General features: G+C 42.7%; 1 protein-coding gene across 1 annotated transcript; it reads right to left on the bottom strand.

Annotated features, from left to right (window-relative positions):
• Window positions 1-844: 844 nt before the first annotated feature.
• On the bottom strand, window positions 845-8,267 carry LOC146685246 (putative C-type lectin domain family 20 member A). Its single transcript, XM_085442995.1, has 6 exons — window positions 8,234-8,267; window positions 7,715-7,899; window positions 2,875-3,076; window positions 2,396-2,734; window positions 1,939-2,030; window positions 845-1,262 (listed from the first exon to the last, which is right to left on the bottom strand). The coding sequence occupies exons 1-6, from the start codon at window positions 8,265-8,267 to the stop codon at window positions 1,140-1,142; spliced, it is 975 nt and encodes a 324-aa protein (XP_085299121.1). The 3' UTR covers window positions 845-1,139.
• Between the last annotated feature and the right edge of the window lie 15,884 nt (window positions 8,268-24,151).

The raw sequence follows: 24,151 nt of genomic DNA on the forward strand, positions 1-24,151 counted from the left end.
ATCAACCTGAGTGAACACAGTCAGATGAGACTTTTGCCTCTTTTCTGGGTTTGTACTTCCTCCATCAAACTGCATCAATGCAAGGATGTTTCTATTGCCTGAACTGCTTTCTCAGAAGTTAGAAGACAAGAGAAAAGAACAAGAATCGTGGATGATCAAACTGTCTTTGTGTTCCCCTGCTTTGGTTTTTGACCTTCTTCCTCTGTCTGTTGTGAATGAAGCTCAAAGTTAGTCGTCTAAGGAGCTTGGAAAGAAAAGCGTCTGGACTTCTTTAAGTTGCTTGAAGACGTTTCACCTCTCATCCGAGGAGCTTCTTCAGTTCTAGGGTCCAATGGTGGAGAGACCCAGATTTAAGCCCGTGGGAGTGGGAGGGACACTGGACCCCCTAATGCTCCTCCTTAGACTACGATGACCTGGATGACTGAGAACCTTCACAGACATGGTAAGTTTTGCCTTTATTTTTTGTGTCATCCTTTTTAAACCACAGCCAATGCAAATGAATAACAAGCTACACAAAAACACTGGATCACTTCTTTATTATCTCCTCAAACAGTTGTATAAGCATCAACATTCTCACACATAATCTTTATTTAAAAGTTGAGTAAAGCATAAAACAGAAATGCAGCTGATTCAGTCTGATTCAAAGAGCATCTAATGTTTGCACAGACAGGCCGTTTCCATTGCTTAATCACTTCTGCTCACTTTGTTGCAACAATCAGTCACGACTTTAAAATAAAGACTTTGGTTGAAAAGATACAAAAAGTTGAATATTCGAAATCAATAACTCAAGCAAAAAGAAAACAGCAAAAGAAAAAAAAATACATTAAACGATGACCTACCACCACATTTTCATCAAAGCAGTCTGAGCTGACAGATGCTGCAAAAAATATTATAATTACAGAGCGTCCTATCACCAAATCCCCAACAAACCTGCTGTAGCTTCAAGTCTAAGTGTTAAAAGGTATGACTAAAATCTGAAACTAGGTAAAGCCTTACTCAGTGACAGTAATCACAACATTTTTTATAGTTTTCTATTCATAAAGTTCTCTGAAATAAGATTTGTATGATTTGCTTTATTTGAGTTTTTCACACAAAGTACAGAATAATATGATAATATTTCACAATAGAGCCTGAAACTTTCAGACGATGCTCTTCCTCTTCGTTTCCTCGTCATCCTTTTGGAAGACCGATCCATCTGACTGCTTCCTCCAGCTCAGTTTGATGTCTCCCTGTACTCCCTGCTCCTTCAGCTTCTGTTTGATCTGAGACACACAAAAAAGTACTTTCTTGAATAACACTCACTCAGTCCATCACTCAGTCTTTCATAGTCAGCTTAATCCTATAGCTCATGCTTAGCTTTTAATGAAAAATGACCAACATTGTAATTTGACTTCGGCAGTTCAGTGTTATGAACTCCAGAGGAAAAGTAGTTTAATAAAGTTCAAGAGATTAGAGGTGAAAGATATGAAACATGATCTAAAGTTTCATCACATTAAAAAAATCCCTTATTTCTGTTTTTTGTTGTGGCTTTCAGACTCCGGTTCCTATTTTTAGATCGCTTTTCACAGTACTCGAAGGATTGCTCACCACAGCTTCATCTGCCAGGATGAAACAGACTGACACTCATGGCTCTTACATATAACTGAGAACTCAAAACCTGACTCAGCCTAAGGTACATGAGCTGAAGGAGCCAAGGACAGAACCAGGGTCCTTCCTTAGAATTAGATTAGATTCAAATGCAGGAATCATCCCATTGCTTTAAGCTTATATTCAGAAAAGTATATTGTTACAGTTTTGTGTTGACGCAGATACAGTTGGTTAGCATTAGTATGTGTCTGTACACATCACCAGTACAGACCTGTGTTAGACTTAGTGAGATCTTGGACAGACTCTTTGTTGTTTATTAATAAGTATACCTTAAAATGTGTCATGACTTGCCTGGTTTAGCATGGCTTCCATCACATCAGGGTGGGTCAGATCAGGATTGGAGTTTATCAGATTCACTCTCACCACTTGCTTGTAAACAGGCGCTTTGCAATAACCAAGAAGAAAAATAGTTACATAGTTATTGCTGCGTAAGAAACAGGAACAACTGCTTACAATGAAACAAATCTGAGTGCAATTTCTGCAATGCAGGAAATGTCAAATAACGTATGACCCAAGAGTCTGTGTACAACAATGGTAGATCTTCCCTTTACAGAACGGGGCACAAAGCAAACCATCAGATTATGATTATCTGCTCATTGATTGGGTTAACAGAACTTTTAATTGTGTCAGATTACTAATCGTGTCATACATCTTAAGCTAAAAACGTCTTTGTTTATATGAATGCGTTTTGTAAATTGTGGCTGACAGCAGCAGGATCAGAGGCCAGACTTTCTGAAACATGGCTTACCAATGTAGCAAACAAATTCTTTCATGGAGTCACAGGTCCAGTCCTCCCATTTTGCATTTAGTAAAAAGTTTGCTGCCACACAAGACTCGTGTCCCATCAGATTGTTAGGTTCAATAATTGTCCAATATCCTAATGAGGAGTTACTTCCATTTGTCCACTTCCAGGAATCTCTGAAAAGGCCAATCCACACCTTCACCCCTGCAGGTACCACCTCATCTATCTTCTGGTTCTCTGGCATGTTCCTCACACTGGCCAGGTCTGTGTAATGAAGTCTGCAGTAGGTCTGGGCCTCCGTCCACGTCATGAGATTGTCAATGTAGACAAATGTCATAGTCGACCCTGAAAACAGACCATACTCGAGTGCTGTGTACAACCGTAAATGCATTTTTAAGTGTGAAGAGTCAGGCTGTTGTTGAAACGTCAATAAAAGTTCGTCAACAAAAATTAAAAATATGAGCTGCTTTGTTGAAAATCCTCACCTCTGTTATCAGAGCAGACGAATCTGTAGAAACTCTCACAAGGATAATCAAACCACAGTCCATCAAGCATCAGTACGCAGAATTCTTTACTCATTACGTTGTCTGGTTGCCAAGGTGACCAGTTTCTGAACTCAGCCTCACTGGTTTCTGACATCGACCACCTCCAGCCGTTGATGTCATCATACAGCCCGATCCAGGCTCGCTGAAAGCACCAGCGGGTTTGTTTCATTAGACATAATATCTATGAGTTAAGCTGTCAGATTGTCAGTAAGAAACTCGGTCTCAGGGCAGAACATCTCATTTTGGTATTTCATTACAAAATTGTGTAATTGAATTTTTAAAAATTACTGAGCTTTTATCAGATTCACTAAAATAATTATTTGCTTGTAAATTTTAAATTCTTTGATGTGTACAAGCAAAAAAGATTTAAGCAGACGGATCCTAACCCTAACCCTGGATGGGATGCTACTGACCTAGCGGTTGTCAGCTATGTCTCCCTGCTTCTCTCCACAGCTGCCTGGTTCCACGTGAGTCTGGTCACCTTTGTCTGACCCACTCTCTCACACGTTCACTTAATATTCTGATTTTATCTGACTACACTTCATGATATATTTATCTTTCAATCACATTTACTGAACTGAATCATTTCTTCAACAGATTTGACTCAGCCATGAGGCAGTCTGCAACATCGGCTGCAGACTCACCCACCCCCACTGCTGCTGTTCCACCTCAGACTCTTCACACCTCCTCTATTCACCCTGCTCGCTCCCCCCCACCCCCAACAACAGCATCCAATACACACTCAACACAAGGCTCCAGCCTGTCTCTCTCAACCACCCAGGTTAGGAGGGAACTGAGGAGGATTAATGGCAAGAAGGCAGCGGGTCCAGATGGCATCAGCTCGAGGGTCGTCAGGTCCTGCGCGGACCAACTGTGTGGGGTGATGGAGCACCTCTTCAACCTGAGCCTGAGGTTGGGAAGAGTCCCACAGCTCTGGAAAACCTCCTGTGTTGTACCAGTGCCAAAGACTTCACGCCCCAAGGACCTCAACAGCTACAGGCCGGTGGCTCTAACATCCCACCTGATGAAGACCCTGGAGCGGTTGGTCCTGGCTCAGCTTCGGCGCCTAACAAGCTCATCACTGGACCCACTTCAGTTTGCCTACCAGCCCGGCATTGGAGCGGATGATGCCGTCATTCACCTCCTACATCGTTCCCTCGCTCACCTGGAGACCGCTGGAAGCACTGTGAGAATCATGTTCTTTGATTTCTCCAGTGCCTTCAACACCATTCTTCCCTCGGTTCTAAAGGACAAGCTGGTGAACTCTGGAGTGGACCATCACCTCACTACCTGGATCCTGGACTACCTCACCGACCGACCACAGTATGTGAGGACTCAGGGCTGTGTGTCGGACAGGGTCGTCTGCAGTACGGGGGCCCCACAGGGAACGGTTCTGGCTCCGTTCCTCTTCACCATCTACACTGCAGACTTCTCCCACAATTCCACCCAGTGCTTCCTGCAGAAGTTCTCTGATGACTCTGCAATAGTCGGCCTCATCACTGATGGGGACGACAAGGAGTACAGAGGTCTGACCCAAGACTTTGTGGACTGGTGCCAGCTGAACTACCTCCAGATCAACGCCAGTAAAACCAAGGAACTGGTGGTAGACTTCCGCAGGCACAAGCATTCTCCACTGCAACCACTGAACATCCAAGGTATGGACATTGAGGCTGTGGACAGCTACAGGTACCTTGGTGTTCATCTGAACAATAGACTGGACTGGACTCATAACTCAGACGCCCTCTACAGGAAAGGCAGAGCAGGCTGTACCTGCTGCGGAGACTCAGGTCGTTTGGAGTGGAGGGCCCACTCCTGAAGACCTTCTATGACTCTGTTGTGGCTTCTGCTATCTTTTATGGTGTGGTCTGCTGGGGCGGCAGCATCTCTGCTGGGGACAGGAAGAGACTGAACAGGGTGATCCGAAGGGCCAGCTCTGTTCTAGGATGCCCTCTGGACCCAGTGGAGGTGGTGAGTGACAGGAGAACGGTGGCTAAGCTGTCATCCCTGATGGACAACATCTCCCACCCCATGCAGCAGACTGTGACAGCACTGAGCAGCTCCTTCAGTGGGAGACTGCGGCACCCACGATGTGGGACGGAGAGATTTCGCAGGTCTTTCCTCCCCACTGCTGTCAGACTCCACAACAAAGACTTTAACTGATCAAGCACACACATCCATACATGTGCAATAATACTAAGTGCAATAATCCTTTCTGTCATCGTTGTATTTTTACTCAGTTGTATATAGTATTTGTATTTGTATTCTATTTTTATCTTATTGTATATTTATTTTATTGTATTCTACTGTATATAGTATTTTATTCTATTCTGTACAGTTGTGTACTGTATTTATTCTTATTGTATTCTAATTTTTGCCTCATAACTTTTGCACTGTCCACTTCCTGCTGTGACAAAACAAATTTCCCACGTGTGGGACTAATAAAGGTTATCTTATCTTATCTTATCTTATCAGGCATTAACATTGATTTTTATGGAGTCAGAATTAAGTCTTCAGCAGTTCTGGGTGTAAGTGGTCACAACCTTTTTTCTTCTTTACACCACACATCCCAAATTCATTAATTGATAAATAAACCTGCATCCGATTGTTCAGACTCCTTCCTACCTCTGGGTGTGTGTGTGTGTGTGTGTGTGTGTGTGTGTGTGTGTGTGTGTGTGTGTGTGTGTGTGTGTGTGTGTGTGTGTGTGGTAGATGATTAAATCTTCATACTGTCCAAAAAACAACCATTTCCTGTCAGCACAAACACGCCACCATTGTTCCTACAGTGTGATGTAAGTTTGGGTCACTGAACCAGCTTTACGTATTAAAGTATTACTGCAAATATTCACACGTGACTTAATTTAAAATCAGTGTAAAGTCTGATTTCTTATTTTGTGTGTGTGTGTATTTGACGTTTTCTCCAACAAGATCAAATTCAAAATGAATTTAATCATGAGTATAATCATAATAACATAAATGTATAAATTGTTTTTGTTTGTTTCCGTATACTGGACATGTAGCATTTTGCAACCTAGCACACATTATGCTTGATTTATTTAAATGTTCAGTGATCATAGAGGCAGCATTACCTAAACAACAATATGTATTGACCTGGATCAGGATCAGTTCTATAAGTGGATTTTTATTTTGTGTTTCTTCAGCCTCCACAGCACAACCAACTACACAGAGTGGGTTGCAAAGCAGCTTGTGGGTGTGAAGCATGTTCTGACATGGTAAAGCAACAAACACTGTGCATGCTTTATGAAATTTCCCATCTGGATGCACAGAGGTGAAATGGGATCAGGAAGTATTAACTTTCACAGCTTAAAGTCCACCTGACAGCGACACAGTCACAGTTTCACTCCAGGATTCTCCAAACCTGCATCCGATTGTTCAGACTCCTTCTTACCTCTGTGTGTGTGTGTGTGTGTGTGTGTGTGTGTGTGCATAAGTTCATGACCCCATCACTAAACAGTTTCACTATGAGTTTTTTGTGTCATTCACTAGTTTCGGTTCTTATTCTTATTCTTTGTCCCTGTGTCAGAGTTAAAGAGAGTTTGACCTCAGTCATCCTGCAGTGACACTCTGTAACCCTGCTGCTGAAGCAGAAGTAGTGTTCATTCAGTCAGTGTCCACAATCCAATGAAAACCATAGATCAAGCGATTTCCCCGTTTGCACATATGAATGTACCTGCTTGTTATTAGTAGAAACGGTGGTGACAAAAAATGAAACTTGTGTAACTACAAGCCTACTCTGGCCTGTCCACGTTGGAAAAGAAATGCCTTAAACAGGTATAATGCTGTGTAATTCAGTGACATCGTTGCCCTCATGCAAAATATTTTCCTTGCAGGAAGTGGATGGAAGTCAAATCAAAACACGTCATGCATGTTTGACTGATTACTGTTCAACATCTTGAACACAAAATTTGCATCAAAGGGGTCACAAGTATGTAAAACTGTGTCCTCAGATTCCCAGAACACGGGATGAAAGCAACTTTAACACTTTGACTGGAAAAACTGAAGAAATGTGCATAAACACTAAATAGATATCCTTAGAATACATTTATTCTGAGTGTATTTTGACTTTATTTTGTTTAGGTTGAAGATTTTCTTTTATTGTGTTTTTCTTTTTTGCTCGTTTATATTCTTAGATGTCTCGTCACCTTTTGCAAATAACTGAGATGCTCAAAACTACAAAAGTCAACTGGAACAACTGCATTAGGCCAGATCTTAGGGATATTGACACTGATGCTAAAATCCTCAAAGATCTTTTTGAGGAAGTGAATCTCCCTGAAGTCTCACTACAAGCTAAAAGGCCAGAAGAGACAGCTGCTGCAAGTCGTGCAATACTAGGAATGGAGGAATGCAAAGCTAACACATTTGTTTGATAAGCTTAAAGAGTTTCCTTCCTGTTTTATGACAAAAATGAAAACTGGTATCAAAGGTCATCTATTGTGAAATAGAAAAGAAAAGACTACTGTGAATGAGCTGCTCTTCGTCCCAAATTCATTAGTTGATAAATAATAATTTTTTAGTAAACATCATGGAGTATGAGATGGTGGGGATTTATTTTAGCAGATTTATGTTACACAATTCTTAAAACAGCAGTGAATCTAGTGTCAATGACTGCAGACGGAGAGGATGTTACATGTAAAACATAACCACACTGAAACAGAAAGCAGTCAAAATCTAGTGAAATAAAAAAAAAAATCAATATAGTTCAGTATGTTTAAAGTTAAATAATTAGTTGGCAAGTTTCCAGAAGAAAAAAAATAGAGTTTACATAGGCGTTCTCCATGATGCTCATTTTTCTCACGTCCACCATGTCGTTCAGCGTCTGCACATCCTGCATGTCGTCTACAGCAGCCAGGTCTGTGTATTTGTCCCTGCAGTAACTCAGCGCTTCAGTCCAGTTCTTCAGCTCATAAACAAACTGGTAGTGATGTTTGGAGGTGACGGCACACAGGCCTGTAAAAACAGCATATAAGCAAGTATTTGGATTAAATGTGGTCTTAACATTTTAGCTTCACTGTTACATTACATTTCTCAAGTGGCTTTATTATCATTTCAGCTGTGTGCAGTGGTACAGTACACAGTGAAACGAGACAACGTTCCTCCAAGACAATCACAGTCAACACAGGACCACATAAAGTGCAAAAAACAGTGCAACACCAGACAGAACACAACGATACAGACACAAGACAGTGTAACAATGACAGTGGGTTATGCAAAAAGTAAGTATAATAATAATAATGGAAAAATATTACATTTAATAGAAAATTCGAAGAATCAGACAACTTGCCTGTTGCGGCTATGATGAACAGGACTTTCTCCATCCCTGGATGTTTCGTGCTTTGTCCTTTAGTCTGTTGATATTCAGCAGCTGAAATGACTTTTTTATATTTGTCTCCATGCAAAATGAATATGCAAGGTATTTCCAAGAGCACTATGAATACATGAAAGCTATGAATGTATGAGTGTGTGCAGAGGTCAATTCAAAACAAGTCAAATCATTTTCATTTACATTCTTTATTTTGCATGAGGGGGGAAACAAATCCGCCTCTAAACTTTTCAACTAGTTTCACTTTTATGACACTTCATCAAAATATGATGTTCATAGTCACTCTTACATGTACTGACATTTTATTTGACCACTCCACTCCACTACACACACACACATACACACACACACACACACACACACTAAAAACTAATAACACTAAAAACACATCTTGAGCCTCAAAAATGTCTTCAAACTCGTGGGGACTGTCCCCACAGGTATAGTAGCATAGTAGCATCTTCACATACCTGCACTTTGAAACAGCTTCAGTCTTTCTACTTGTACATGATGTTGATTCATGGATAATATCCAAATCCATGCAGAGCCATAAATCAAGCTGTGTGAAGCACTAGCTAGAGCCAGTGAGTGGAACCAAAGGCAAAACCAGAAATGGGCCACACCCAAAAACATTGGTTTGCTGTAAGGTGAAAAGGCTCTTTGTAGTCATAGTTACAATAGCAAAACATGGCAGTGGTGAGGTAACATAACAACGAACTGACATCCATCATGACTGATTCAACAATCAGGCAAAGTGTTTCCTGCTGTTCTTTGGATGTTGTCCTGGCTTCTGTTGTGATCTACTTGAAGGTCAGGCCAGTCCTGGGAAGGTTCACCACTACTCCAAGTTTTCTCAATTTCTGGAAAATGTTTCATACTGTGGTTCACATTAAAAATGCAGTCTTTTCCAGACTGATAGATATCAGTGAGTTTGTTTCTCAAGTGTTTGCTTAGTGTCATAAACTGGCTGCACAGCAGGCACAAAAGGACCCACAAGCAGACTCACATGCAGGACTTTAACTCAAAAACACAGCTCTGTTGCTGGCATGCAGGTGATGAAATAAAACTTAAACTAAACTGGAATTCTGGAACCTAAATATACAGAGAAACACACAAGAAAATACACAGCCAAGAATGAGGGAGAACGTGACATTGGACTGAGGGAAACAGGGGCTTATACACAGTACAACGACGAGGGAACAGAAAACCCATGGGAACACAGCTGAGACAAATTATTGTATTTTCCACACTATAAGGCGCACTTACAATCCTTTAATTTTCTCAAAAAATGCGCTTTATGTATGAATTCTGGTTGTGCTCACTGACCTTGAATCGATTTTATGTGGTACACGGCGCGCAGAAATCTGTCAAAAAATCTTTTAGTACGACTTTGATAAGCTACAAAGCCGCACCGCTTGATGAGCACTACGGTCGTGTCCAAATTCATGGGCTGCATCCTCCTGAGGACCCGGGCTTCGTGGTCTACGTGGGCCGGGTCCTCAGAAGGTCGGGTAGGCCGGAAGTAAACAGTTGGGGAAATTGGACGGTCTAGCCTTCTGATTAGCGTCACCGCTGTCTCGGGGAGTTTAATAAACTCAGCCGTCTGCTCCTTGCTATCTAAATATAACAGGACACTGGCGTAAATTCTCGACCGTCTCATACTTCTGTTTAATCAGTTTTCTGTTTGATTAATAAAGTTTTATTTTATCTAATCTAATCTAATAACTTTAATCTCAGCCAAACCGATTTACTCACGAACAAATAAAACACAGAAAAAAGCCCAACAATAACATTTTTAGGTTGTCTAAGTGACTTATATATTACGTTTAACCCGAGTAGCGAAAGTCTGCGGTGATCTGAAAATGATGTGCCGGGAGTTGTGCCGTTCTCGGCAGCTTCAGTGACCCTCAAGCTCCCGGCTAGCTATCAGAGTAATTTTAAAACTTAGTAGCAGCCGCCATTGTTGGAAACTGGAGTATGGCTGGGCCGCGCTATGAATTCTGGGATATGGTGGGCCACGAAGGACACACCCGACCCATCCTTCAAATTCGGGGAAAAGGAGGACGCATTTGTCGGCTGCATTCGGAGGAGTCTACGAATTTGGACAGCCTTCGGCGCGTCGCTGTGACGTAATCGGTCTACAAATGCGGCCTCAGGAGGATGCAGCCCATGAATTTGGACACCACCTACAACTACCGTAGTCAGGAGCCTCGGGGAGGAATCTGAGTCCAAACTACACTTCCAGTCCCAAAGTCAAACAAACACTGCGGCATCACTGAGAGTTAAAAATAGTCTAAATTCTTTCATCTTTAATAAAATGATCAGCGTTGCTGCTTTACCAGGTGTAACAATTAAGTTTAACATCCAGGCATCCATGAAAACAGAATTTATTAAATTTAACAGAGTTAGAAGTTAGCAGGAAGCTAGCTCGCTGAGAGGTTTCTGAAACAAAATCAAACGTACAGCTCTGTTATCAGTTCCAACATAAATTAAAGCTGCAAGCAGCGTTATGAGGGCCCTCGCACCCCCAGCACGTCGAGCCACGCCCAACACCTAAAACCAGCACCTCCGATCTGATGTCACATTGATGGAATTCATGCATTTAACCACCAGCTAACAATTCATCTCATTCAATCATGATTATAGTTGTCCCACTAGGTGGCGCTCTAACTATTACAGACAAATGGCATAACAAACATTTCCTAGCTCGAGTCTCATCACGCCTGTGACCTTTGGGAGAGATTGAACATTTTGATTTTGAGTGACAGCAGATTACTGCTTTTTGGCGAGTGATTGAAACTCCACGTGCCGCCATGACCACCCCATTTCCCTTAATGTAAAAAGCTTCGCAATTTAACATCACAAAGGTCTTTAGATTCCACACACTGGAGAATGGTTCAATATGATGAAATCCCTTGGAGGAGTTCGTCAAAGTATGAGGCCTGAAAAGGGGGGAAAATGTCATCAAAATTACACATTAATTTTAAAATGGCTGACTTCCTGTTGGATTTGGGATATTGCTCCAAGTGACTTTTTTGTACATCTTGATATCTTACACAAGCTTACCAAGTGTCAGACTCATAGATGAAACACAGAGCAGGGGCTGATGTTTTGAAATATTGTAGGGGGCGCTGTGGAGCCATTTTGCGCTATTCAAGGAAAATGGTTACATAACAACAATGCCTTCATCCATTTGGAGGCGTGGGCCAAATTTCAAGCCTCTATAAACTTTCCAAGCCCCTCAAAAGCCACTTCATCTTTCATGATGAACCGCGTTGCCACCAGGGTGCGCCGTTCAGTTTAAAGTCACAATTTTTGCACTGAAGCATCACGAGGGACTGATGGTGATATTCACCGCTTTTGAGGTGGCCACGATCAACCTGTGAAAATCAGTACAACAAAGTTAAAGCCATGACATTTCCTGTTGCCACTAGGTGGCGCTGTCCGTATTTCCGACAATGGGCACATCAATCTGTTCAGGGCGGGTCTGACATCATGCCTGTAAAGTCTGGTACTGATCAGACTGGATTTCATTGAGTTATACTAATTTGTTTCTTCATGGCGTGACATCAAAGTTCGCCATGCTGCTGGGGTCACACCCTTTCGCGAAAACTCACAGTTTTCACTGTAAACCAAGACCAACTCCTTAAGGCTTTCCTGGAGAAATTTGAGGCTGCAGATGTCACCCATCACTATACTGTACCCCAAAGTGTAAAACATGACATTTCCTGTTCCCACTAGGTGGCGCTGTCCTTGATGTCAAATATGGCAGTTGAAATATGTTCAGGGGTGGAGCCTTATCATATGTGTTCACTTTGGTCAAGGTCAGAAAATGTATGACAAAATGAGAGGCAATAAGATTTTCATGGCGAGTCATCGAAATTCGCCATGGCGCCACGGCCTCATAGTATTGTGAAAACTCAAAAGCTCCGCAATTTAACATGGCACAAGGGTGTAGTTGACACTGTCCAAATTTGAAGCTTATACGCCCAAATCCCAAGGAGGAGTTCGAAAAAGTTCGAGGCATGGAAATGGCAAAATTAGAGCCAAAATGTCACCTTCACTTCTAAATTGCGGACTTCCTGTTGGGTTTGCATCAATGGGCCCACAGACTTTTTTGTTCGACTCAGCATGATACACATGTGTGCCAAATTTCATACATGTAGCTCAAACTATGTGGTCGTAGGGCTGCATTTAACAAGGCATAGGTGGCGCTCTAGAGCCATTTCCCAGTGCTCATATGTAAAACCATTAAAATACAAAATTTTTCACCAGACCTGCCATGTGTGCAAAATTTCATGAGTTTTTGAACATGTTTAGGCCCTCAAAAAGGCCCTTGTTTGGGGTGAATAATAATAATAATTAAAGCTGCAAGCAGCGTTATGAGGGCCCTCGCACCCCCGGCGCGTCGAGCCACGCCCAACACCTAAAACCAGCACGTCCGATCTCATGTCACATTGATGGAATTCATGCATTTAACCACCAGCTAACATTTCAACTCATTCATTTATGATTAGTTAGTCGTTCCACTAGGTGGCGCTCTAACCATTATGCACAAATGGCATAACAAACATTTCCGAGCTCGAGTCTCATCACGCCTATGAGCTTTGGGAGAGATTGGACATTGTGTTTTTGAGTGACAGCAGATTACTGCTTTTTGGCGAGTGATTGAAACTCCACGTGCCGCCATGACCACCCCGTTTCCCTGAATGTAAAAAGCTTCGCAATTTAACATCACAAAGGTCTTTAGATTCCACACACTGGAGAATGGTTCAATATGATGAAATCCCTTGGAGGAGTTCGTTAAAGTATGAAGCCTGAAAAGAGGGGAAAATGTTGCCAAAATTGCACATTAATTTTAAAATGGCTGACTTCCTGTTGGATTTTGGATATTGCTCCAAGAGACTTTCTTGTACATCTTGATATCTCCTATAAGCTTACCAGGTTTCAGACTCATACATAAAACACAGAGCTGGGGCTGTGGTTTTGAAATTTTGTAGGGGGCGCTGTGGAGCCATTTCGCGCTATTCAATAAAAATGATCACATGACAACAAAGCCTTCATCCATTTGGAGGGGTGTGCTAAATTTAAAGCCTCTATATACTTTCCAAGCCCCTCAAAAGCCACTTCATCTTTCATGGTGGACCGCGTTGCCACCAGGGTGCGCCGTTCAGTTTAAAGTCACAATTTTTGCACTGAAGCATCACGAGGGACTGATGTTGATATTCACCGCTTTTGAGGTGGCCACGATGAACCTGTGAAAATCAGTACAACAAAATTAAAGCCATGACATTTCCTGTTGCCACTAGGTGGCGCTGTACGTATTCCCGACAATGGGCACATCAATCTGTTCAGGGCGGGTCTGACATCATGCCTGTAAAGTCTGGTACTGAACAGACTGGATTTCATTGAGTTATACTAATTTGTTTCTTCATGGCGTGACATCAAAGTTCGCCATGCTGCTGGGGTCACATCCTTTTGCGAAAAGTCACAGTTTTCACTGTAACCCAAGACCAACTCCTTAAGGCTTTCCTGGAGAAATTTGAGGCTGCAGGTGTCACCCATCACTATACTGTACCCCAAAGTGTAAAACATGACATTTCCTGTTCCCACTAGGTGGCGCTGTCCCTGGTGTCAAATATGGCAGTTGAAATATGTTCAGGGGTGGAGCCTTATCATATGTGTTCACTTTGGTCAAGGTCAGAAAATGTATGACAAAATGAGAGGCAATAAGATTTTCATGGCGAGTCATCGAAATTCGCCATGGCGCCACGGCCTCATAGTATTGTGAAAACTCAAAAGCTCCGCAATTTAACATGGCCCAGGTGTGTAGTTGACACTGACCAAAGATGAAGCTTATACAACCAAATCCCAAGGAGGAGTTCGCAAAAGTTCGAGGCATGGAAATGGCAAAATTAGAGCCAAAATGTCACCTTCTCTTCCAAATGGCGGACTTCCTGTTGGGTTTGCATCAATGGGCCCACAGACTTTTTTGTTCGACTCGGCATGATACACATGTGTGCCAAATTTCATACATGTAGCTGAAACGATGTGGTCGTAGGGCTGCATTTAACAAGGCATAGGTGGCGCTGTAGAGCCATTTCCCAGTGCTCATATGTAAAACCATTAAAATACAAAATTTTTCACCAGACCTGGCATGTGTGCAAAATTTCATGAGTTTTTGAGCATGTTTAGGCCCTCAAAAAGGCCCTTGTTTGGGGTGAATAATAATAATAATAATAATAATAATTAAAGCTGCAAGCAGCGTTATGAGGGCCCTCGCACCCCCGGCGCGTCGAGCCACGCCCAACACCTAAAACCAGCACGTCCGATCTGATGTCACATTGATGGAATTCATGCATTTAACCACCAGCTAACATTTCAACTCATTCATTCATGATTAGTTAGTCGTTCCACTAGGTGGGGCTCTAACCATTATGTACAAATGGCATAACAAACATTTCCGAGCTCGAGTCTCATCCCGCCTATGAGCTTTGGGAGAGATTGGACATTGTGTTTTTGAGTGACAGCAGATTACTGCTTTTTGGCGAGTGATTGAAACTCTACGTGCCGCCATGACCACCCCGTTTCCCTGAACGTAAAAAGCTTCGCAATTTAACATCACAAAGGTCTTTAGATTCCACACACTGGAGAATGGTTCAATATGATGAAATCCCTTGGAGGAGTTCGTCAAAGTATGAAGCCTGAAAAGAGGGGAAAATGTCGCCAAAATTACACATTAATTTTAAAATGGCTGACTTCCTGTTGGATTTGGGATATTGCTCCAAGAGACTTTTTTGTACATCTTGATATTTTCCATAAGCTTACCAGGTTTCAGACTCATAGATGAAACACAGAGCAGGGGCTGTTGTTTTGAAATTTTGTAGGGGGCGCTGTGGAGCAATTTCGCGCTATTCAATGAAAATGATCACATGACAACAAAGCCTACATCCATTTGGAGGTGTGTGCCGAATTTCAAGCCTCTATAAACTTTCCAAGCCCCTCAAAAGCCACTTCATCTTTCATGGTGAACCGCGTTACCACCAGGGTGCGCCGTTCAGTTTAAAGTCACAATTTTTGCACTGAAGCATCACGAGGGACTGATGTTGATATTCACTGCTTTTGAGGTGGCCACGATGAACCTGTGAAAATCAGTACAACAAAATTAAAGCCATGACATTTCCTGTTGCCACTAGGTGGCGCTGTCCGTATTTCCGACAATGGGCACATCAATCTGTTCAGGGCGGGTCTGACATCATGCCTGTAAAGTCTGGTACTGATCAGACTGGATTTCATTGAGTTATACTAATTTGTTTCTTCATGGCGTGACATCAAAGTTCGCCATGCTGCTGGGGTCACACCCTTTCACGAAAAGTCACAGTTTTCACTGTAACCCAAGACCAACTCCTTAAGGCTTTCCTGGAGAAATTTGAGGCTGCAGATGTCACCCATCACTATACTGTACCCCAAAGTGTAAAACATGACATTTCCTGTTCCCACTAGGTGGCGCTGTCCTTGATGTCAAATATGGCAGTTGAAATATGTTCAGGGGTGGAGCCTTATCATATGTGTGCTCTTTGGTCCAGATCGGAACATGTATGACAGAATGAGAGGCAATAAGATTTTCATGGCGAGTCATCGAAATTCGCCATGGCGCCACGGCCTCATAGTATTGTGAAAACTCAAAAGCTCCGCAATTTAACATGGCACAAGGGTGTAGTTGACACTGTCCAAATTTGAAGTTTATAGGACCAAATCCCAAGGAGGAGTTCGTTAAAGTACAAGGCATGGAAACGGTAAAATCAGACCCAAAATGTCACCTTCAATCCAAAATGGCGGACTTCCTGTTGGGTTTAGGACATTGCCATAATAGACTTTTTTGTTCGACTCTGAACGTTATATAGGTGTACCGACTTTCAAACGTCTAGGTCATACCCATACCGGGGGCTCGCGTTTTTCATTTTTCTAGGTGGCGCTACTGAGCTAATTTTCCCTGGCCATGTCTGAGAACATTAAAATACGTAAATTTTCACCAGACCTGACGCGTGTGCAAAATTTCATGAGTTTTCGAGCATGTTTAGGCCCTCAAACGGCCAATTCATTTGCCGGAATAATAATAATAATAATAATAATAATTAAAGCTGCAAGCAGCGTTATGAGGGCCCTCGCACCCCATCGCGTCGAGCCACGCCCAACACCTAAAACCAGCACCTCCGATCTGATGTCACATTGATGGAATTCATGCATTTAACCACCAGCTAACATTTCATCTCATTCAATCATCATTATAGTCGTCCCACTAGGTGGCGCTCTAACCATTACTGACAAATGGCATAACAAACATTTCCGAGCTCGAGTCTCATCACGCCTGCAACTTTTGGGAGACCTTTGGGAGAGTTTGGACATTTTGATTTTGAGTGACAGCAGATTACTGCTTTTTGGCGAGTGATTGAAACTCCACGTGCCGCCATGACAACCCCGTTTCCCTGAACGTAAAAAGCTTCGCAATTTAACATCACAAAGGTCTTTAGATTCCACACACTGGAGATTGGTTCAATCTGATGAAATCCCTTGGAGGAGTTCGTCAAAGAACGGTGCCTGGAAAGAGGGGAAAATGTTGCCAAAATTGCACATTCATTTTAAAATGGCTGACTTCCTGTTAGATTTGGGATATTGCTCCAAGAGACTTTTTTGTACATCTTGATATCTCCTATAAGCTTACCAGGTTTCAGACTCATACATAAAACACAGAGCTGGGGCTGTGGTTTTGAAATTTTGTAGGGGGCGCTGTGGAGCCATTTCGCGCTATTCAATGAAAATGATCACATGACAACAAAGCCTTCATCCATTTGGAGGGGTGTGCTAAATTTAAAGCCTCTATATACTTTCCAAGCCCCTCAAAAGCCACTTCATCTTTCATGGTGGACGGCGTTGCCACCAGGGTGCGCCGTTCAGTTTAAAGTCACAATTTTTGCACTGAAGCATCACGAGGGACTGATGTTGATATTCACCGCTTTTGAGGTGGCCACGATGAACCTGTGAAAATCAGTACAACAAAGTGTAAGACATGACATGTCCTGTTGCCACTAGGTGGCGCTGTACGTATTCCCGACAATGGGCACATCAATCTGTTCAGGGTGGGTCTGACATCATGCCTGTAAAGTCTGGTACTGATCAGACTGGATTTTATTGAGTTATACTAATTTGTTTCTTCATGGCGTGACATCAAAGTTCGCCATGCCGCTGGGGTCAAACCCTTTTGCGAAAAGTCACAGTTTTCACTGTACCCCAAGACCAACTCCTTAAGGCTTTCCTGGAGAAATTTGAGGCTGCAGATGTCACCCATCACAATACTGTACCCCAAAGTGTAAAACATGACATTTCCTGTTCCCACTAGGTGGCGCTGTCCCTGATGTAAAATATGGCAGTTGAAATATGTTCAGGGGTGGAGCCTTATCATATGTGTTCACTTTGGTCAAGGTCAGAAAATCTATGACAGAATGAGAGGCAATAAGATTTTCATGGCGAGTCATCGAAATTCGCCGTGGCGCCACGGCCTCATAGTATTGTGAAAACTCAAAAGCTCCGCAATTTAACATGGCATAAGGGTGTAGTTGGCACTGACCAAATATGAAGGTTATGAAATCAAACCCCAAGGAGGAGTTCGTTAAAGTTCGAGGCATGGAAACGGTAAAATCAGACCCAAAATGTCACATTCAATCCAAAATGGCGGACTTCCTGTTGGGTTTAGGACATTGCCATAATAGACTTTTTTGTTCAACTCTGAACGTTATATAGGTGTACTGACTTTCAAACATGTACGTGATACCCTTACCAGGGGCTCGCGTTTTTCATTTTTCTAGGTGGCGCTACTGAGCTAATTTTCCCTGGCCATGTCTGAGAACATTAAAATACGTAAATTTTCAACAGACCTGACGCGTGTGCAAAATTTCATGAGTTTTCGAGCATGTTTAGGCCCTCAAACGGCCAATTCATTTGCCGAAATAATAATAATAATAATAATAATAATAATAATAATAATAATAATAATAATAATAAACAGAGCAATTACAATAGGGCCTTCGCACTGTCAGTGCTCGGGCCCTAATAATAATAATAATAAACAGAGCAATTACAATAGGGCCTTCGCACTGTCAGTGCTCGGGCCCTAATTAAAGCTGCAAGCAGCGTTATGAGGGCCCTCGCACCCCCGGCGCGTCGAGCCACGCTCAACACCTACAACCAGCACGTCCGATCTGATGTCACATTGATGGAATTCATGCATTTAACCACCAGCTAACATTTCAACTCATTCATTCATGATTAGTTAGTCGTTCCACTAGGTGGCGCTCTAACCATTATGTACAAATGGCATAACAAACACTTCCGAGCTCGAGTCTCATCACACCTTAGACGTTTGGGAGAGACTGGACATTGTGTTTTTGAGTGACAGCAGATTACTGCTTTTTGGCGAGTGATTCAAACTCTAAGTGCCACCATAACCACCCCGTTTCACTGAACGTAAAAAGCTTCGCAATTTAACATCACAAAGGTCTTTAGATTCCACACACTGGAGATTGGTTCAATATGATGAAATCCCTTGGAGGAGTTCGTCAAAGAACGGTGCCTGGAAAGAGGGGAAAATGTTGCCAAAATTACACATTAATTTTAAAATGGCTGACTTCCTGTTGGATTTGGGATATTGCACCAAGAGACTTTTTTGTACATCTTGATATCTCCTATAAGCTTACCAGGTTTCAGAATCATACATAGAACACAGAGCAGGGGCTGTGGTTTTGAAATTTTGTAGGGGGCGCTGTGGAGCCACTTCGCGCTATTCAATGAAAATGATCACATGCCAACAAAGCGTTCATCCATTTGGAGGTGTGTGCCAAATTTCAAGCCTCTATAAACTTGCCAAGACCCTCAAAAGCCACTTCATCTTTCATCGTGAACAGCGTTGCCACCAGGGTGCGCCGTTCAGTTTAAAGTCACAATTTTTGCACTGAAGCATCACGAGGGACTGATGGTGATATTCACCGCTTTTGAGGTGGCCACGATGAACCTGTGAAGATCAGTACAACAAAATTAAAGCCATGACATTTCCTGTTGCCACTAGGTGGCGCTGTCCTTGAGGTCAAATATGGCAGTTGAAATATGTTCAGGGGTGGAGCCTTATCATATGTGTTCACTTTGGTCAAGGTCAGAAAATGTATGACAAAATGAGAGGCAATAAGATTTTCATGGCGAGTCATCGAAATTCGCCATGGCGCCACGGCCTCATAGTATTGTGAAAACTCAAAAGCTCCGCAATTTAACATGGCACAAGGGTGTAGTTGACACTGTCCAAATTTGAAGGTTAAGAAATGAAACCCCAAGGAGGAGTTCGCAAAAGTTCGAGGCATGGAAATGGCAAAATTAGAGCCAAAATGTCACCTTCTCTTCCAAATGGCGGACTTCCTGTTGGGTTTGCGTCAATGGGCCCACAGACTTTTTTGTTCGTCTTGGCATGATACACATGTGTGCCAAATTTCATACATGTAGCTCAAACGATGTGGTCGTAGGGCTGCATTTAACAAGGCATAGGTGGCGCTGTAGAGCCATTTCCCAGTGCTCATACGTAAAACCATTAAAATACAAAATTTTTCACCAGACCTGGCATGTGTGCAAAATTTCATGAGTTTTTGAGCATGTTTAGGCCCTCAAAAAGACCCTTGTTTGGGGTGAATAATAATAATAATAATAATAATAATAATAATAATAATAAGAAACGGAGCAGATACAATAGGGCCTTCGCACTCTCAGTGCTCGGGCCCTAATAATAATAATAATAATAATAATTAAAGCTGCAAGCAGCGTTATGAGGGCCCTCGCACCCTGGCGTGTCGAGCCACGCCCAACACCTAAAACCAGCACATCCGATCTCATGTCACATTGATGGAATTCATGCATTTAACCACTAGCTAACATTTCAACTCATTCATTCATGATTAGTTAGTCGTTCCACTAGGTGGCGCTCTAACCATTATGTACAAATGGCATAACAAACATTTCCGAGCTCGAGTCTCATCACGCCTATGAGCTTTGGGAGAGATTGGACATTGTGTTTTTGAGTGACAGCAGATTACTGCTTTTTGGCGAGTGATTCAAACTCTAAGTGCCGCCATAACCACCCCGTTTCACTGAACGTAAAAAGCTTCGCAATTTAACATCACAAAGGTCTTTAGATTCCACACACTGGAGATTGGTTCAATATGATGAAATCCCTTGGAGGAGTTCGTCAAAGAACGGTGCCTGGAAAGAGGGGAAAATGTTGCCAAAATTACACATTAATTTTAAAATGGCTGACTTCCTGTTGGATTTGGGATATTGCACCAAGAGACTTTTTTGTACATCTTGATATCTCCTATAAGCTTACCAGGTTTCAGAATCATACATAGAACACAGAGCAGGGGCTGTGGTTTTGAAATTTTGTAGGGGGCGCTGTGGAGCAATTTCGCGCTATTCAATGAAAATGATCACATGCCAACAAAGCCTTTATCCATTTGGAGGTGTGTGCCAAATTTCAAGCCTCTATAAACTTGCCAAGACCCTCAAAAGCCACTTCATCTTTCATGTTGAACAGCGTTGCCACCAGGGTGCGCCGTTCAGTTTAAAGTCACAATTTTTGCACTGAAGCATCACGAGGGACTGATGGTGATATTCTCCGCTTTTGAGGTGGCCAAGATGCACCTGTGAAAATCAGTACAACAAAATTAAAGCCATGACATTTCCTGTTGCCACTAGGTGGCGCTGTCCGTATTTCCGACAATGGGCACATCAATCTGTTCAGGGCGGGTCTGACATCATGCCTGTAAAGTCTGGTACTGATCAGACTGGATTTCATTGAGTTATACTAATTTGTTTCTTCATGGCGTGACATCAAAGTTCGCCACGCCGCTGGGGTCACACCCTTTTGTGAAAAGTCACAGTTTTCACTGTAACCCAAGACCAACTCCTTAAGGCTTTCCTGGAGAAATTTGAGGCTGCAGATGTCACCCATCACTATACTGTACCCCAAAGTGTAAAACATGACATTTCCTGTTCCCACTAGGTGGCGCTGTCTCTGATGTCAAATATGGCAGTTGAAATATGTTCAGGGGTGGAGCCTTATCATATGTGTGCTCTTTGGTCCAGATCGGAACATGTATGACAGAATGAGAGGCAATAAGATTTTCATGGCGAGTCATCGAAATTCGCCATGGCGCCACGGCCTCATAGTATTGTGAAAACTCAAAAGCTCCGCAATTTAACATGGCACAAGGGTGTAGTTGACACTGTCCAAATTTGAAGGTTATGAAATGAAACCCCAAGGAGGAGTTCGCAAAAGTTCGAGGCATGGAAATGGCAAAATTAGAGCCAAAATGTCACCTTCTCTTCCAAATGGCGGACTTCCTGTTGGGTTTGCGTCAATGGGCCCACAGACTTTTTTGTTCGTCTTGGCATGATACACATGTGTGCCAAATTTCATACATGTAGCTAAAAAGATGTGGTCGTAGGGATGCATTTAACAAGGCATAGGTGGCGCTGTAGAGCCATTTCCCAGTGCTCATATGTAAAACCATTAAAATACAAAATTTTTCACAAGACCTGGCATGTGTGCAAAATTTCATGAGTTTTTGAGCATGTTTAGGCCCTCAAAAAGGCCCTTGTTTCGCCTGAATAATAATAATAATAATAATAATTAAAGCTGCAAGCAGCGTTATGAGGGCCCTCGCACCCCTTCGCGTCGAGCCACGCCCAACACCTACAACCAGCACCTCCGATCTGATGTCACATTGATGGAATTCATGCATTTAACCACCAGCTAACATTTCATCTCATTCAATCATCATTATAGTCGTCCCACTAGGTGGCGCTCTAACCATTACTGACAAATGGCATAACAAACATTTCCTAGCTCGTGTCTCATCACGCCTGCGACCTTTGGGAGAGTTTGGACATTTTGATTTTGAGTGACAGCAGATTACTGCTTTTTGGCGAGTGATTGAAACTCCACGTGCCGCCATGACAACCCCGTTTCCCTGAACGTAAAAAGCTTCGCAATTTAACATCACAAAGGTCTTTAGATTCCACACACTGGAGAATGGTTCAATATGATGAAATCCCTTGGAGGAGTTCGTCAAAGTACGGTGCCTGGAAAGAGGGGAAAATGTTGCCAAAATTGCACATTAATTTTAAAATGGCTGACTTCCTGTTGGATTTGGGATATTGCTCCAAGAGACTTTTTTGTACATCTTGATATCTCCTATAAGCTTACCAGGTTCCAGACTCATACATAGAACACAGAGCTGGGGCTGTGGTTTTGAAATTTTGTAGGGGGTGCTGTGGAGCCATTTTGGGATATTCAATGAAAATGATCACATAACAACAAAGCCTTAAGCACATTGGAGGTGTGCGCCAAATTTCAAGACTTTTTAAACTTTCCAAGCCCCTCAAAAACCACTTCATTGTTCATGGTGAACAGCGTTGCCACCAGGGTGCACCGTTCAGTATAAAGTCACAATTTTCGAACTGCAGCATCATGAAGGACTGACGGTGACATTCACCGCTTTTGAGGTATCCACAATGAACCTGTGAAAATCAGTACAACAAAGTGTAAGACATGACATTTCCTGTTCCCACTAGGTGGCGCTCTTCATATTCCTGACAATGGGCACATCAATTTGTTCAGGGCGGGTCTGATATCATGCCTGTAAAGTCTGGTACTAATCAGACTGGATTTCATGGAGTTATACTAATTTGTTTCTTCATGGCGAGATATCAAAGTTCGCCATGCTGCTGAGGTCACACCCTTTCGTGAAAAGTCACAGTTTTCACTGTACCCCAAGACCAACTCCTTACGCCTTTCCTGGAGAAATTTGAGGCTGCAGATGTCACCCATCACAATACTGTACCCCAAAGTGTAAAACATGACATTTCCTGTTCCCACTAGGTGGCGCTGTCGCTGACGTCAAATATGGCAGTTGAAATATGTTCAGGGCTGGAGCCTTATCATATGTGTGCTCTTTGGTCCAGATCGGACAATGTATGACAGAATGAGAGGCAATAAGATTTTCATGGCGAGTCATCGAAATTCGCCGTGGCGCCACGGCCTCATGGTATTGTGAAAACTCAAAAGCTCCGCAATTTAACATGGCACAAGGGTGTAGTTTGCACTGACCAAATATGAAGCTTATACGACCAATTTCCAAGGAGGAGTTCGTTAAAGTTCGAGGCATGGAAACGACAAAATTAGAGCCAAAATGTCACCTTCACTTCTAAATTGCGGACTTCCTGTTGGGTTTGCATCAATGGGCCCACTGACTTTTTTGTTCGGCTCGTCATGATACACATGTGTGCCAAATTTCATACATGTAGCTCAAACGATGTGGTCGTAGGGCTGCATTTAACAAGGCATAGGTGGCGCTCTAGAGCCATTTCCCAGTGCTCATAAGTAAAACCATTAAAATACAAAATTTTTCACCAGACCTGGCATGTGTGCAAAATTTCATGAGTTTTTGAGCATGTTTAGGCCCTCAAAAAGGCCCTTGTTTGGGGTGAATAATAATAATAATAAGAAACGGAGCAGATACAATAGGGCCTTCGCACAGTCAGTGCTCGGGCCCTAATAATAATAAGAAACGGAGCAGATACAATAGGGCCTTCGCACTCTCGGTGCTCGGGCCCTAATAAGAAACGGAGCAGATACAATAGGGCCTTCGCACTCTCGGTGCTCGGGCCCTAATTAAAGCTGCAAGCAGCGTTATGAGGGCCCTCGCACCCCCGGCACGTCGAGCCACTGCCAACACCTCAAACCGGCACGTCCGATGTGATGTCACATTGATGGATTTCATGCTTTTA

This window comes from Copadichromis virginalis, linkage group LG20 (genome assembly GCF_057382275.1).
Source record: "Copadichromis virginalis isolate Kocher_CV1m ecotype Utaka linkage group LG20, C_Virginalis_male_GT1.1, whole genome shotgun sequence".
Classification (NCBI taxonomy): domain Eukaryota; kingdom Metazoa; phylum Chordata; class Actinopteri; order Cichliformes; family Cichlidae; genus Copadichromis; species Copadichromis virginalis.

What these genes read in the sequence shown, in the direction of transcription:
- LOC146685246 (XM_085442995.1), bottom strand. Translation starts at nt 8,267, where the DNA reads ATGGAGAAAGTCCTGTTCATCATAGCCGCAACAG. An exon ending in GTTCATCATAGCCGCAACAG is followed by an intron (nt 7,900 to 8,233) that starts GCAAGTTGTCTG and finishes CTGTTTTTACAG; the next exon opens with GCCTGTGTGCCGTCACCTCC. An exon ending in TGGAAGCCATGCTAAACCAG is followed by an intron (nt 1,263 to 1,938) that starts GCAAGTCATGAC and finishes TGTGTGTCTCAG; the next exon opens with ATCAAACAGAAGCTGAAGGA.